This window comes from Periophthalmus magnuspinnatus, chromosome 21 (assembly GCF_009829125.3).
Source record: "Periophthalmus magnuspinnatus isolate fPerMag1 chromosome 21, fPerMag1.2.pri, whole genome shotgun sequence".
Classification (NCBI taxonomy): domain Eukaryota; kingdom Metazoa; phylum Chordata; class Actinopteri; order Gobiiformes; family Gobiidae; genus Periophthalmus; species Periophthalmus magnuspinnatus.
This window is the reverse complement of record NC_047146.1, coordinates 12,028,074-12,042,895: the sequence shown is the minus strand read 5'-3', so window position 1 is coordinate 12,042,895 and position 14,822 is coordinate 12,028,074. Positions and strand designations below refer to the sequence as shown.

Below are 14,822 nucleotides of genomic sequence, written 5' to 3'. Positions count from 1 at the left end.
TATAAATTAATGCCGTAACGCGGAATTAGTTTGTCCATCTTGCTTGCCGTCTGTCTCCATAGTGATTTGTGACGCTGGGATAGCTTTTGCGGATTAGCAGCGCAGACAGTACCCTCTGTGTTTCTTTTGCGGTTTATTTTTGTAAATTACAAGAACAGCAAAACCGCACAATAATGTCGTCGGTCCTTGATGCTCTTTGGGAGGACAGAGATGTTAGATTTGACATAACAGCGCAGTGAGTAAACAAATTAGCTATATTTTCTATCGCTTAAGCTTTGCTCATCACAGATAGCTCATTTAGTTAACTTCATAGAAATCAACTTGGCAAAGATATCACTACCGTTAACACAAATACATAGACATGGGCACTATTATACAAAAGACTGATATCCTCTAAAACTGTTTTGTAAAATGTATCTTTTGTAGCCTTGTGTGCAATGCACAGTATTATGATAATAAACATTTCTGCTCAATGTTTACGGTCACTTTTCTCAGACAAATGAAGACTCGCCCGGGGGAGGTGATGATAGATTGCTTAGACTCAATAGAAGACACCAAAGGGAACAATGGGGATCGAGGTACATGAATAGTAACACAATTAAGATTGGTTTCGTTTTTTTCTTATTAACTCAAATGAGGCATTTTTTTTAAATGCAGGACGATTGTTAGTGACAAACCTGAGAATTATCTGGCATTCTCTGGCACTACCACGAGTCAATTTGTGTATGTAGTACTTCACCATTTACATTTTTTTAATCTTGTTAACTATCATGTCAGCAATGTCCTGATATTTTGCAGCTGTGGGTTATAACTCCATCATAAACATTACCACACGGACAGCAAATTCTGTGAGCCCATTATCTAATTTTTAAGCTGTGTGGTTTGCATATAATGCATTATTCTAATTGTAAGTATTTTTAAATGTTTTCTTAGAAATTAAGAGGTCAAACTGAAGCACTTTACATTTTGACAAAGTCAAACAACACAAGATTTGAGTTCATATTTACAAATGTGGTACCAGGAAGTCCACGTCTCTTCACTTCTGTCATTGCAGTGCATAGGTAAAACAGGACAGCGCTTAAGATGAACTACCCTGAAGTCACTCCAAAAATGTAATGCATGTATTTTTTTCTTCAGAGCATATGAGACATCTAAAATGTACAGAGACTTGAAATTGCGAGCTGCTCTTATTCAAAACAAGCAGTTACGACTCCTGCCTCGTGAGCAAGTGTATGACAAAATCAATGGTGTATGGAATCTGTCCTGTGACCAGGTAATGCACATATGAAATGATACATTTAACTTCAGCAGGAATAAAATAGTTTTTATTTATTTATTTTTAACACAAATATCAATCATTGATCAAATTTATTTCTCTCTTTTAGGGAAATCTTGGGACGTTTTTCATCACCAATGTTCGTATTGTCTGGCATGCAAACATGAATGAAAGTTTTAACGTCAGCATCCCTTATCTTCAGATTGTAAGATATATATGAGGTGAACTGACTAATGTAATTACCACTACACAAAAATTTTAGTTTATTATTTTCTCTTTTTAGTGGTCAATCAGAATAAGAGATTCAAAATTTGGTTTGGCCCTGGTAATTGAGAGTTCGAGACAGGTAAGTCCTCAACATCACTTCGCATATAGCATTTCATTTTCTTTGGTGTCTTTTATTAACCATCACTAATCATCCTTTAGAGTGGAGGCTATGTGCTGGGTTTTAAAATAGATCCAGTTGAGAAGCTTCAAGATGCCTTAAAAGAAATAAATTCACTTCATAAGGTTTTTTCTGCAAACCCCATCTTTGGGGTTGACTATGAAATGGAAGAAAAGGTAGGATTAAGATTCTTAAATATTATTTTGCTGTAACATCAGCACACAATGTTTTCATGACACTGGTAAATATAAATATTACAGCCACAGCCGTTGGAAAGGCTGACAGTGGAACAGCCTCCTGATGATGTGGAGATTGAGCCTGATGACCAGACTGATGCTTTCGCTGTAAGTCTCAGTTAAAAAGCGTGGGGATGGATTTAGACTGGATATATACTTTAGAATGTGCATGCTAAAAGTGTAAATCTATTTTGCAGGCGTACTTTGCAGACAGCAACAAGGTATTTTGTATTACATTACTACTTTTATTTTATTTGAAAAACAGTTATATTAGGGATTTTAAAATGTAATTTGGTTTTCATAGCAACAAGACCGGGAGCCTGTGTTTTCAGAGGATCTGGGCCTTGCCATTGAAAAGCTGAGAGATGGCTTTACACTGCAGGGACTGTGGGAAGTCATGGGCTAAAATTATATATCTGCAGTAAGTGTGCTGAGACGATGTAAGCAATTATTTATAGAAGAAAGAATAAAGTATTTTCTAGATCAGAAATGTATTTTCAGCCACCTGTAGTCTATTGTACATTTTATGCCAAAACAGTGTATATAGTTTTTAGTAAAATATGTACTTTCAACTTTCTTATACTCCAATACATAGCCATTTGAAAATGTGTGTACTTATTGAGAGTACATTTAACTTACATTTTTAAGTAAAATGTAAAAAAGGTGTGCACTATTAATAAACGTTACCATTTGGAATTGAACCACAACAATGTGTTGAATACAACTACTCTGTACTAATACTATATCAACTTATTGTTCAATAAATTGTACATAAATGAGATAGACAAAGTGGAATATATGTTTTCTGTCATAGATGAGACATAGCCTATTCTGGGCTGTACACAATGTTGTTCTTGATTACTACGGTGACAAGTCTTCACAGTTGTTTTTGCTCCATGACAGCTGTGTGGGCTCTCCCACTCAGCCAATGTGAATTCTTTTTGAGTGGGGTTGTTGGCTATATTTAGAAGGGGCAAGGTTATATTGAAGAGCCTGCGGACCTGTCTGCCCCTATAGTTCTGTGTTCACCAGCTGGTACAGTCGGCTCACTACGCTCATTTTTGATCATCAAGGATGGACCCCCAAAGTTTGAAGGAAGATCTGCGTCTTTTTCAGAGTACATTGCTTCAAGATGGACTAAAGGAGCTTCTAAATGAGAACAAATTAGTAGACTGTGTGTTGAAGATTGGTGATCGAAGCATCCCCTGTCATCGGCTGATCCTATCAGCGTGTAGTCCTTATTTCCGTGAACTTTACTTTTCAGAGGATGGAGAGGAGTCACAGGAAAAGGAGGTTGTTCTGGAAAATCTGGATCCCAATATTATGGAGTTGATTGTAAACTACATGTACTCAGCTGAGATTGACATCAACGACAACAACGTCCAGGATATTTTGGTGGTGGCAAATCGCTTTCAGATCCCATCTGTGTTTACGGTGTGCATTAACTACCTTCAGAAACAGCTGTCACAGAAAAACTGCCTGGCAGTCTACAGACTAGGCTTGATGATAAACTGCCCCCGACTGGCAATAGCTGCTAGAGATTACATTGCTGATCGCTTTCAGCAGTTGTCGAAAGAGGCAGAATTCCTCGAGCTCGCCCCACATGAATTGTTTGCTATAATTGGAGCAGATGCCTTAAACATAGAAAAAGAAGAGGAAGTATATGAGATCTTGCTAAAGTGGGTTAAGAAAGACAAAGCAAATCGTACCAAAAGCTTGAGTGAAGCATTTGACTGCATCAGATTTCGGTTGCTACCAGAAAAGTTCTTCAAAGAAAAAGTGGAGAAGGAAGAACTATTTAAGGCTGATGCTGAGATACAGAAAAAAATCAAAGCAATCAAAGATGCATTTGGGGGTAAACTTCCAGAAATTCAGAAGAGTCAAGATGGAAGTGATGAAGAGGGAGGGAAGCTGCCTGGGTATTTGAATGATAACCAGCGATATGGCATGTTTGCAAAAGACATGCTTCTGATGGTCAGTGACACAGCCGCTGTGGCCTATGATGGACAAGAGAACGAGTGCTTTCTGGTGGCCATGTCTGAGCTGGTCCCACGAAATCATGTCTGTCTGGTGACAAAGAAAGGCAACTTGTACATTGTAGGAGGGCTTTTTGTGGATGAGGATGAAACACAGAATCCACTGCAGTGCTACTTCTACCAGGTATTTACAATTTGGCCCTTTGACTAGTTCTATATGATGCATACTACACACGAAATGAAAATATTGCTCTCTGAAATTGGTTAGAATTATGCGTTTCAGTACATGTCTTACAAACTTTGAAGCACATAACATATGAAAGTGCCATCTAATTTTATTGTTTTTTTTTCCATCTTTATTCTTCAATAGAACTACCTCTTACTTCTTGCAACATAGCTCAATAACAGATAGAGAGACACAAAATATGGTTTAATGGAGCTTACTAAACATTCTATCAAGGCAGTGTCAGAACAGTGTTACCAAATCATTACCAAATTATGATAACATTTTACGTACTTTATTTCAGTTGGACAGTCTTGGTTGCCAGTGGGTTGCTTTACCACCTATGCCTTCCCCAAGATGTCTGTTTGGTCTAGGAGAAGTGGACAACCTCATCTTTGCTGTGGCTGGTAAAGATTTACAGACAAACGAGTCGCATGACACAGTCATGTGTTACGATATTGAGTAAGTTTAGTGAATATATTAAAGAAATATATTTTTGTGTTTTTGGAAGATTTAAACTTATTCTGTTCCCCCTCAATTCTTCAGAAAAATGAAGTGGAGTGAATCAAAGAAGTTACCATTGAAGATTCATGGCCACAGTGTTGTCTCTGAGAATGGAATGATTTACTGTTTGGGAGGAAAAACAGATGAAAAGTAAGGGAATATTTAACTAAGCAAAATATATTTGTTTTACAATTTAAAACAACTCAAATTGTGTTTTCTAAATTTTAAGTAAAACAATCAATAAGATGTTTGCATACAACCACAAGAGGGCGGAGTGGAAGGAGTTGACTGCTATGAAAACTCCTAGATCAATGTTTGGAGCAGTTATCCATAAAGGGAAGATTATTGTTGCCGGGGGGGTCAACGAAGATGGGCTCACATCTGGGTGTGAGGTCTATGATTTTGGAACAAACAAGTATGTGCATATACTGAAAACTGTTCTTTATGCTTTATTCAGTACTTATAATCTACTGATTTGATGTTGTAGATGGTCGCCCTTCCTAGACTTCCCCCAGGAGAGGAGTTCAGTCAACCTGGTAAGCTGTAGTGGACAGCTGTATGCTGTAGGAGGCTTCGCTATGGTGATGAATGAGGACAAAGAGTGCACTGCGAATGAGATGGTTGATATTTGGCAGTAAGTGTTGATTTACAGCCACAATTCCTTACTTTATTATGCAGCATAATGAACATTCAATTTGTCTCTAGGTATGAAGAGGCCAAGAATGAGTGGAGTGGTCTAATTAGAGAGATGCGTTATGCTTCTGGAGCATCTTGTGTGTCTATGCGTTTGAATCCAGCCAAAATGCCCAAGATGTAAACTGAAGAAAAGATATCATTTGTACAGTATAAATCTTTTATCCAGAGTGCATTTACAGCAAGACAAAATAAGTGTTCAATTGTTATACTTTTTAAAAATAGTAAACTAGAGAAGTAAATAAATTTGCATTTTACATAAAAAATATGTATTACACACGCTCACATAATTTCATTTGACAGAAATTGGTAAAAAAAATCCATAGCACTTTAAACACTTTAATACTATAGTCTCTTTGGAATGACTTTCCAAACAAGATGTAACATTCTAGAAATATGTTCGTTATAAAGAACATTCCCTAAATATTTTCTTTTTTAAATAATTCTTCCAAGCATCTGCCGTTGACAGCTCCATAGAATTCCATTCAAAGTGAGGAATCTACACAAAAAAATAAAAATAAAATAGTAGTGATAGTGTAAAATGTCTATGTCATGGTATGACAATAGAAAATTATGTTTATATCACTGTCACTGTCTCACCTGAATAACGCAATATCCCAAAATCTCCAGGTGCCTTTTTCTCATCAAGGTTTCTCCTTTCATGTTACGAGAGTTTTTACAGAATGACTTTGAGTCAAGAAAATCCACAGCAAGTCTAGGACACAAAGAACATTATATTGACACTGACACATTGGGTGCATAGTCCAGTATTTTAGACACTTCAGCTTTCCTCAAAGTCAAAATGTATTACCTCTGAGCACCAGGGGGCAGCTCGTCCCTTTTGTTAGAGTGCGAGTCCCCCCACTGAACCTGCCCTGTGCTGGGAATAGGTAGTGCACTTGACTCAACATAAGGCAGTGGTTTAAGTTCCTTGTCCAGTATGCATTCGAAATCTACAGATAAAATAGTGTTAGACTTAGAATGTGCTCCTGAGGTATAAATTCACAGTCATACACCGTTAATCTTAACCTTTATGTAACTTACCAACAGTGTAGAAATAAGGAGTGAGCACAGCTATTCTGACATAGTTAATTCCGCCAAGGACTTCTCCGAGCATTTTGTGAATCTGCTGCTGTAGAGGGTTGATTGACCCATTACCTAGGAAACAATGCACTTATTGAATAAATATTTCAAATCACTATGGAATGGTGGAGCTTAAAGAAATCAACAAAAATAAACAAATCCTTTAATCTTACCTTTTTTCTGAAACCGCTGACAGTAACGCTCATGAAACCAAGGCACCTGATACTCTGGACACTCCAGGCACACAGCTCGATTCAGCTCCATCAAACGCAGCCGTACACGCATATTGAGAGCATCAGGAAGAGCTGCAGAAATCCCAACATGTGATATGACATGTCTGTTTTGAATTTTAATACAAATATAACACTTACTTTCTAATTGGGAATCAAGTTTTCCCAAAAAGTCAATGCTGAAAATTTCTTTGATAAGTTCTTCAGGAAAACAGTCAGCCACCGCCAAGGAGTACGCCAGAAGAACAAGTAGATGTGGGTCAAACAAACCTATACCATTTAATTCTATTGTTAGTTTATTGTAGTGAATGGTGTGTTATATGCGTGTGTGTGTATATATATATATATACATACTTCTTTTCTTTTTTTTTACTTACTGATATGTGGAGTAAAGTGCCCAATACAGGCCTCATACATTTCATCTGCTTTGACAGTATCATAGTTCAGGACAGAAAATGGAAGCAGGGTAGCATAGGTTGCAGAGTAATGAAACTTAAAAAAGAAAAAAACAAGACAGATTGGGTATTTCCCCTTTGCAGAGCTTTTTCTTTTTCTTTTTTTTTACATTTGCTCACCTTATCAATATCTTCAATGACAACATCAGCAATGCGTTCCATTAGTGGAGGGCTGAGATGATTTATTCTTGTCAGAAACAGGCTTAGCTCTGGTACATTTGTCCAGTTTATTTGATCCATCATTCTTTTGAGTGTAACCATTGTATCTTCAAGCAACATTTCCTCAAACCACTCCCCTGACACATACTTTAGCTCCTCCAGCAACAGGTCAAGTCGTTCAGCTGTTTGGAGTCTCTCATGGCCGGAGCGGTTCAGAGCTTGCAGTAGGCGGACGTACTTACTAGGAGTGTTGTGGCGGTAAGATGCATCATTGCGAACCCACTTGGCAACAGCATGGGCGATAGTGTTGAGGTCGCTGAGGTTACACTGAGGCACCACGTCCTCTATTCGTGCAATAAGGCTCTCGTCCACACGAGGAGAAGGCAACAACGATAACACACGGGTAAGCATCGTCACTTCATAGGGAAAGACACTATCCTGTAAGAAGCTAGGTATAAAACCAAAATCATTAAGGTTCATTTGATCAGAATGTATAATATAATCCAAACATCAACACTCACTTTGTCAAAATCATTCTTAGTTTTGTATACAGCTCAGGGTTTTGATACTGTAGAAGAAAGAGTGCTTGTGTGATTCTGGCCACTTCAACTGGTCTGTAGACATGAAGGTTTCTCTGTATTACTGCAACAATTCTGAAAAAAAAAAAAAATATATATATATATATATATATTATTTTTTGTTATGCAGAAGACATTTGTACGCAATTGAGATATAAACGTACTTGTTCATGAGACTAAGGTTTCTGCTCTGAATCTCTTCTAATCCTTCAGCAATAGCCAATGCCTGTTGTGCATTAAACTCATCCGCCAATAAGAGAGCAGTATTTTCCAACCTAAAATACATTTTTTTTTAGAAAGTGTAAAATATATGTGTGCAGAAATAACCTTGTGCTTCACTAACCCTTCTCTTATCTCTGGACTGGCTAAGGGAGCCAAAGTAACAAACAGCTTGGTGAAAGAGAATGGGTCAGTGCTTGAATCAATGAGTTCAGTGAGTCTTTGTTTAGCAGCTAGCCTGAATTCACAGTTATTGAATTGTAGCGACTGATAGAGGCCCATGATGATGCTGATATTCTCTGCATTCATCCTAGGTATGTTTATCAAAAGGATTTGGTTACATTTCTCAAGCAATGGCCGGTGGCTGTACTTGATGTTCCGTAGAAACTGAACTACTCTTCGTGGGTTATTATAATTTGTCGGGTCCGTGGTATCCAGTAAATGATCTATCCTTGTTATGAGAGCATCTCGCAGAGATGGAGACACCAAGGAGGACACACTGATCATCAAAATTGTCAAAATCCTGTGAGCAAGACAGAAAAAAATGGCAAATGAAAAGAATACTTGCGTATTTAGACCAAGCATGTGATAACTGACCTTGCATCATCAATTGTTAACAGCTTTTGAGCCATGATGTTTGTGATGTGTCCCATAAGAGGGCTGTGCTGTAAATGCTGATCACTAAGACAGATTGAAAACTTGGACAGAGATGCCATTGAAAGTCTGAAAAAGTAAACATTTAATTTTTAACATTAAATAACAAAACATGCAAACACCTCTTGCCTTGTTATTGGAATTTTACCCATAGTAGTTAAGCATACTATGGATAACACACACACACTCTGCTACAAAGATGTGGCATATGAAGTGCCAAATCATATAATGTCACTAAATGTTTGTTTTGTAAAAGCTAGAGGAGATACATTACTTGTTCAGACGCAACCATGCTTCTGACACGAGCTGCTGAATAAGTGAGTCATGTTGATCCACGTTTAATCTATATAGGAAAAAAACAAAGCAAAAGCTCAAAGTACATTTTTCAGTTGACAATTAAATGCAATGTTGGGTAATTTACCTAAGAAAGCTATAGAGTGTGTCAATCAACATCAAGTTGTCCATTTGAGTAATTTTGTTCTCTGCTAAAACTCGCAGAGTCAAAAACTGTGGATGACTCTTAATGAGATCGACAGTACGGAGCAACTGTGGTTTCTCTTTCTGAAACTGCCACAGCATCCCCACAGCCATACTAACATGATCAACATTAAGTTTTGCCTTATTCTTTCCCACAACATCAAAAACATGGTCTTCAATGCAGCAAACACGCAGTTGCTCCAAAACCAAATCCCTGTTGATTGTCCCACTGTGGAGAAGCCTTCTGAGGCACAGGCTCACACACTGCAGGCGGAGCATCACTCAGGCACAGGAGAAAAGGCACACTGAAGAATGAATTGGTCCAACTTTTTTTCTCATCTCTATATCCAACTGACAGGCACGATGGGTTGTTGTGAGCCTTTGTATAAAAACAAAATAAGATTTAATTTGTAGAGTTCTGTGAAACAATAAATGTTTAAAATAGGACAGTTATGCAAATATTAGTATCTCTCATTTATTTATTTAGAATGACAGCCGGGTTATACATGTCATACAATGATTGTTCTTCAGTGAACAGTATTGTAATGTGCCACGGGGGGCCAGGGGCAGGTTCTGACATGCTAAGCGGGATTCACGTGTACACACAAGAAAGTTACCTATAAGCTTCACAGTATAGTTTCAATGAGCAAATACACCCTGGCAAATGCAGAAATTATTCAATTTAAAATATCTCGAATGAAAGTCAAATGTACCTAGCATGTGCGCTGATGTTTCACTTCCGTAATCAACTCGTTAAGTGGAGTCCCTGATTTTTGTCTTCCAGGCAACATTTAAGATATATGTATATATATGTAGAGCAAAAGGGAATGCTTTGCCGTGTACTTTCTGTTCCCGTTTTAATGTAAAAGGTAATAAAATTATACTCACAAAATAAACTTATCAAACATGGAAATACCAATGATTTCAAAAATCCAAACCTTTCTTAAAATGTCCAGGGAAATAACAACTTGCACGTCCTGCGCAATGCCTTTACGTCTCTGCCGCGCCATCTTCAGAAAACATTGAGCTGGTCACTGAATGAAACTTAATTTTAACCGCTTTGAATCGCGGGTTACTACATGGAGTGATATCCTCGGTTATTCAGGTGACAAGACTTGCAAAAATCTTCAGCTTGATTATGTTCAACTACTAATTCCAACCCGGCAGATTTGTTCAAAAGAAATGAGCTCCTATTATATGCTATGCTAGCATAGTCTGCTAATGCTAACGCAGGCCTAGCGTCAAATTGTTGTGATATTTAAATGCCAGAATATTTCCAGTAGTTTATTTTGGTTTTGGTCTGTATTTTATTGGCTAATATTAGCAAAAAACGACGTTCTAACAGTACACATTCTCGTGATGTTAGCACTATTACATTTGTAACCTTGATAGAAACTGTGTACATTATTTTTGTTTTTTCATGCACTTACTTTGTCTTTATATTTGGTGATGCTGCATCATTGGGTCAATTATAGATTGCTTCTTCACAAGTGGAGCAAAGAATGGGAGTGAAGGCACAGCGACCTCGTTGCTTCATGGACATTGCCATTGGCAATGTGCTTGGTAAGATTCTGTGTATGATTACTGTGCTATTTTTTTGCTTGTCTTTAAATCACACACTACTTTGCTCTTGATTTCAGTCGGGAGAATTGTGGTGGAATTGTTTTCAGATGTTTGTCCCAAAACATGTGAAAACTTCAGGTGTCTTTGTACAGGTAAGCTTCAGTAGAGATATGAACCAATCCAGTTGATTTCTTACTAGTTATATTTTATATTCATTTCTGTATTCATAGGTGAAAGGGGAATTGGTAAAGGAACTCAGAAACCCTTACACTACAAGGGATGTCTCTTTCATCGCATTGTTAAAGATTTTATGATTCAAGGAGGAGACTTTAGCGAAGGTGAATTCTAAAAAGCATTTTATACAATTGAATATCTGGAACTGATATGTCCCACTGGTTTATGACTCTTTACTTAATGTTAGTTTTTGCGCTCTCTCATAGGAAATGGAAGAGGAGGTGAATCGATCTATGGAGGCTTTTTTGAAGGTAAAGGAAGCGGCTGCCAGACCTGTCACTTGTTTTCCAAACCAGCGTTGGCTTCAAGACGGAAGTACAATCTTGTGCTTTTCCCCTAGATGAAAGCTTTGCTGTTAAACACAACAAGGAATATCTGCTGTCTATGGCCAACAGGGGCAAAGACACTAACGGATCACAATTCTTCATGTAAGGTTTCCCTGGTGATCTTGACATGTTGTATAACTTTATGTATCAGGTGATATTCTTCCGTCTTTTCTTTTTTTTGACTCTGTAGAACTACAAAACCCACACCTCATCTTGATGGGTAAGAAAATACATATTTAAAATTTGATTTTTACTATTAAAATTTATTATTTGTTGGTTGATGTTATTATTTTTAGCGTCCATGTGGTTTTTGGCCATGTGATCTCTGGTCAAGAGGTGGTTCAAACCATGGAAAACCAGAAAACTGACCCTAATAGCAAACCATACGCTGATGTGAAAGTATTGAACTGTGGAGAACTTGTCCCTAAATCTAAAGGTTTGTCAATGTTGCATGTGCAATCATAAAAAGTAGCGTTACAAACTGAACTGTTTATTCATATATGCCCACAGCAAAAAAAGAAAGTAAAATAAAGAAAAGGGATGGTTCATCTGGATCCAGTAGTAGTTCTAGTGAATCTCAGGTCTCATCAGAATCATCCTCTGATTCAGAAGATTCTGAGAAGGAGTCCAAGAAGAAAAAGAAAAAGACAAAGAAACAAAAGAAACACAAAAAGAAGCAAAAGAAAACAAAGTATGTGTGTTGTTTTATGTGTAAAGCACCCCCGTTGTAGTTTTTACTTGGGGCATACCTGAACAATAGCCATTGTGATGGGGTTGACACAAGCAGCTATTTTTTACATGTATTCACTTGGGGCAGCCCCCTCAGTTTGTAAAAATGTGTTAAAAAAAAAAAAAAAAAAAAGTGATGACTGCCATCAAATTAACAAGATGTCAAATGCTCGTTTAATAGGCCAGAGGATGCCAGTGCAGATGAGAAAGAGCAGGAGGAAGTGGTTTCCTCTACAGTGCGTCCAGAGGAGATTCCCCCCATCCCTGAAAATCGATTCCTGATGAGACGAAGCCCACAGCAAGCGGAGAAGAAGGATGAGCCTAAAAAGGAGCAACAGAACAAGGGGGAAAGACCCAGGTATACCTTTAAAAAAAACAACACATTTTCATTTCATTTTATGTTTTCAGCAGTAAATGTATCTGGTTTTCTCCCACAGTGCTGGTATATCCTATAATTCAGCATACAACAGAAGGCTGGTTATGACCCGCTCAGGAAGAAAAATAAAGGGCAGAGGTCCTAGGGTAAGGCCAATTTACATTAAGATCTTCTTGCTTGAATTGATTAGTCTGTTTTGAAGGATAACACAAGATTCATTAATGGTATGCATCTCTCTTTCAGCGTTATCGAACCCCCTCACGCTCTCGTTCAAGATCCAGAGATCGGTTCAGACGTAGTGAAACTCCTCCACACTGGCGTCAGGAAATGCAACGTCAGAGGATGAGAGCTGTTACTGGGGAGCGTTGGATTAAGGGGGATAGGTAAGACTACCTAGATACTCATTTAAAAGTTTAATTCTAGGTACCCTGAGCAAATCTGTAATATTTTTTGTTGTTGTTTTTTCCAATAAATCAAGTCTTGATCCAAAGTTATCAGTTTTAAAGATATTTTAATGTCAACATTGGTCGCAATAATGCAATATTACCAGAAATATTTTTTTGTAGCTTAGTGTTAAATGTTACAATATGTAAATGAGAGTCCCGTTTCTTTCACAGAGGTGACGTCAGTGATGGCAAGGAAGACGTGTCAAAAAGAGAAAGACGATTGTCCAATTCAAAACATGAAGATGCAGCAGAGAGTAAAAAGGACAAGAAAACGAGGAATCACAGATCCAAGAGCAAAGAGGATGATTCTGCTGATAAAGATGGAAAACATGGCAAGCACAAAACCCACAAGAAGAAAGCAGAAAGTCGTAGTAAAAGCCGTGAGAAGAAAAGGTCAAAGAGCAGAGAGAAAGGACATAAACCTCACAAATCTGATGAGAAAAGAGCGCGGTCCAAAAGCAAAGACAAAGAGGACTCAAAGAAAAATAAACACTCTGATCATGGAAAAGACAAAAGCAAACATGAATCTAGTAAAAAGCATAAAGATGATTTTAAAGGAACAAATGGGGAAAGAACTAGGTCCAAGTCACGTAGCAAGGACAAAAAAGATGGCCACAGATCTAACAGCAGTAACCGAAATAAGAGTAGTCGCACCAAATCCAGAGATAAAGATGACAGGCGCGACAAGGACAGAGACAGGGGCAGGAATCGTAGCCGAAGTCGCGACCGTCGCCGCGATAGTGAAAGGGAAACTAAGAGGAGGGAGTCATCCCGAAGCAGAGACCATCGAGGGAGAAGCTCAGACAGAAGTAAGACAAGAGACGCTCATCGGAGAAGGCACTCTCGAAGTAAGAGTAATAAAAGAGAGTCTAGTAAAGACCGTTCTGCACATAGGAAGGATAAAGAACGAGAATCTGGCAACCGCAAAAGACGACATAGCAGCAGTTCTAATAGCGACAGAAATAAAAGAAACAGCCGTGATAGAAAATCCAAAGAAAAAAGGAGTTCAGAAAGACAGAAGCCAGACAGTAATAGAGGCAAAGAGCGAAATGACAGTAGAAGACATAGACATAGTTCTAGCTCAAGTTCTGACAGTGACTGAACAGGCCGCTTTTAAAAACAATATAACTTTTTTTTTTTATACTCTTGTTTCCCGTCTTCACTGCGCTGTTAACAAGGTCAGGTTACAGCTCAATTTCCCCCAGAAATGTACATTTTGGTTTGAAGTACACCTATTGATTAAATGTGGTTAAGGTCATGGACGTTCGCACTGACCAAAACAATAGAATGAAGACAGACATCTGGGGGTGTGTTTTTTCAAGGGTTGTTTAACACGTCATTAAATGTACTCCTTTCATTATCTAAATAGGATTTAGTTTCAATTTTCTTTGGGTATAACAAAAAAAAACAACAATTTATTATGAAGAGTTAAGCTTTTTAAATTATTTCTACTGTTTGCTTTTATCATTTAATTGCTGTTGGTTTTGGACGGAGAGTGTACTTGTAATTTTGGCATATTTTAAATACAACCAACAGAAATATTTTGATGCATGGTCGGTGTATTCCTTTTGTCACTTGGTTATCTGTCCCCCCTCCACTTTTGTACATCCATGACCTTTTACTGTAATCCCATTTGTAATTAAGATGACTCTGGTTTACTTGTGGAATTATTGATAATTTGTAGTAGTTTTGTCCAAATATACTGGACATTGCCTTTCTGGCTCTGAAGAATGAATTAAAAAATGCATTCTTGCTTTTAAACGGTTGATGTTTTGGTTCTAACCATTTGTTCACACAGATGCTAATTATCACACAAACCTTGTTTTAATAATCTATAAAAGGGCTTTTGCAAAAAAAAAAAAATGCAAATGCTTGCCTTTTGTTTTGTTTTTTTAAAGGCCAACACTTACATGCACCTACTGAATCTATGGCTTTAATAAGAAAGGTGAAGAAAATCAAGTTTGTTGCCAGATGCAATCACATTGTAGCATTTTCTTTAA

At 37.7% G+C, this 14,822-nt stretch overlaps 4 protein-coding genes across 5 annotated transcripts; 3 read left to right on the top strand and 1 right to left on the bottom strand.

The window, feature by feature from the left end:
- Positions 1-68: 68 nt before the first annotated feature.
- On the top strand, positions 69-2,681 carry bbs5 (Bardet-Biedl syndrome 5). The gene is made up of 12 exons (XM_033987020.2): positions 69-235; positions 496-578; positions 658-723; positions 799-848; positions 934-1,061; positions 1,138-1,273; positions 1,386-1,481; positions 1,560-1,622; positions 1,703-1,837; positions 1,922-2,005; positions 2,095-2,118; positions 2,202-2,681. Exons 1-12 carry the CDS (start codon positions 174-176, stop codon positions 2,301-2,303), a joined length of 1,029 nt encoding a protein of 342 aa, XP_033842911.1. The 5' UTR covers positions 69-173; the 3' UTR covers positions 2,304-2,681.
- A 199-nt stretch (positions 2,682-2,880) lies between these two features.
- klhl41a (kelch-like family member 41a) lies at positions 2,881-6,492 on the top strand. Its single transcript, XM_033987565.2, has 6 exons — positions 2,881-4,057; positions 4,401-4,558; positions 4,643-4,750; positions 4,830-5,015; positions 5,088-5,234; positions 5,306-6,492. The coding sequence occupies exons 1-6, from the start codon at positions 2,972-2,974 to the stop codon at positions 5,415-5,417; spliced, it is 1,797 nt and encodes a 598-aa protein (XP_033843456.1). The 5' UTR covers positions 2,881-2,971; the 3' UTR covers positions 5,418-6,492.
- On the bottom strand, positions 5,661-10,701 carry fastkd1 (FAST kinase domains 1). 2 transcript variants are annotated; one of them, XM_055230412.1, is made up of 15 exons: positions 10,579-10,701; positions 9,093-9,527; positions 8,946-9,014; positions 8,615-8,740; positions 8,142-8,540; positions 7,963-8,073; positions 7,742-7,873; positions 7,182-7,668; positions 6,984-7,098; positions 6,748-6,876; positions 6,550-6,681; positions 6,338-6,451; positions 6,105-6,246; positions 5,894-6,008; positions 5,661-5,792 (listed from the first exon to the last, which is right to left on the bottom strand). In XM_055230412.1, the coding sequence occupies exons 2-15, from the start codon at positions 9,425-9,427 to the stop codon at positions 5,697-5,699; spliced, it is 2,502 nt and encodes an 833-aa protein (XP_055086387.1). In that variant the 5' UTR covers positions 9,428-9,527; positions 10,579-10,701; the 3' UTR covers positions 5,661-5,696. The 2 variants fall into 2 exon arrangements, with proteins under 2 accessions (XP_055086387.1, XP_033843455.1); XM_033987564.2 differs by lacking the exon at positions 10,579-10,701 and adding an exon at positions 9,862-9,914.
- On the top strand, positions 10,123-14,584 carry ppig (peptidylprolyl isomerase G (cyclophilin G)). Its single transcript, XM_033987568.2, has 13 exons — positions 10,123-10,253; positions 10,624-10,711; positions 10,789-10,863; positions 10,942-11,049; positions 11,152-11,196; positions 11,286-11,373; positions 11,462-11,491; positions 11,568-11,707; positions 11,782-11,962; positions 12,182-12,358; positions 12,438-12,522; positions 12,620-12,759; positions 12,994-14,584. Exons 2-13 carry the CDS (start codon positions 10,651-10,653, stop codon positions 13,922-13,924), a joined length of 2,061 nt encoding a protein of 686 aa, XP_033843459.1. The 5' UTR covers positions 10,123-10,253; positions 10,624-10,650; the 3' UTR covers positions 13,925-14,584.
- The last annotated feature ends 238 nt before the right edge of the window (positions 14,585-14,822 follow it).

Bases quoted from the DNA above. Each gene is read 5' to 3' on its own strand.
- fastkd1 (XM_055230412.1), bottom strand. From the start codon at position 9,427: ATGCTCCGCCTGCAGTGTGTGAGCCTGTGCCTCAGAAGGCTTCTCCAC. The intron at 8,741-8,945 runs GTAATGTATCTC...TTACTTTTTCAG, and splicing joins GCATGGTTGCGTCTGAACAA to ACTTTCAATGGCATCTCTGT. The intron at 7,669-7,741 runs GTGAGTGTTGAT...TTTTATACCTAG, and splicing joins CTAAGAATGATTTTGACAAA to CTTCTTACAGGATAGTGTCT.
- ppig (XM_033987568.2), top strand. From the start codon at position 10,651: ATGGGAGTGAAGGCACAGCGACCTCGTTGCTTCATGGACATTGCCATT. The intron at 10,864-10,941 runs GTAAGCTTCAGT...CTGTATTCATAG, and splicing joins CTTCAGGTGTCTTTGTACAG to GTGAAAGGGGAATTGGTAAA. The intron at 11,963-12,181 runs GTATGTGTGTTG...CTCGTTTAATAG, and splicing joins AAGAAGCAAAAGAAAACAAA to GCCAGAGGATGCCAGTGCAG.
- bbs5 (XM_033987020.2), top strand. From the start codon at position 174: ATGTCGTCGGTCCTTGATGCTCTTTGGGAGGACAGAGATGTTAGATTT. The intron at 1,062-1,137 runs GTAAAACAGGAC...TTTTTTCTTCAG, and splicing joins TCTGTCATTGCAGTGCATAG to AGCATATGAGACATCTAAAA. The intron at 1,838-1,921 runs GTAGGATTAAGA...TAAATATTACAG, and splicing joins ACTATGAAATGGAAGAAAAG to CCACAGCCGTTGGAAAGGCT.
- klhl41a (XM_033987565.2), top strand. From the start codon at position 2,972: ATGGACCCCCAAAGTTTGAAGGAAGATCTGCGTCTTTTTCAGAGTACA. The intron at 4,559-4,642 runs GTAAGTTTAGTG...TCAATTCTTCAG, and splicing joins GTCATGTGTTACGATATTGA to AAAAATGAAGTGGAGTGAAT. The intron at 5,016-5,087 runs GTATGTGCATAT...TTGATGTTGTAG, and splicing joins TATGATTTTGGAACAAACAA to ATGGTCGCCCTTCCTAGACT.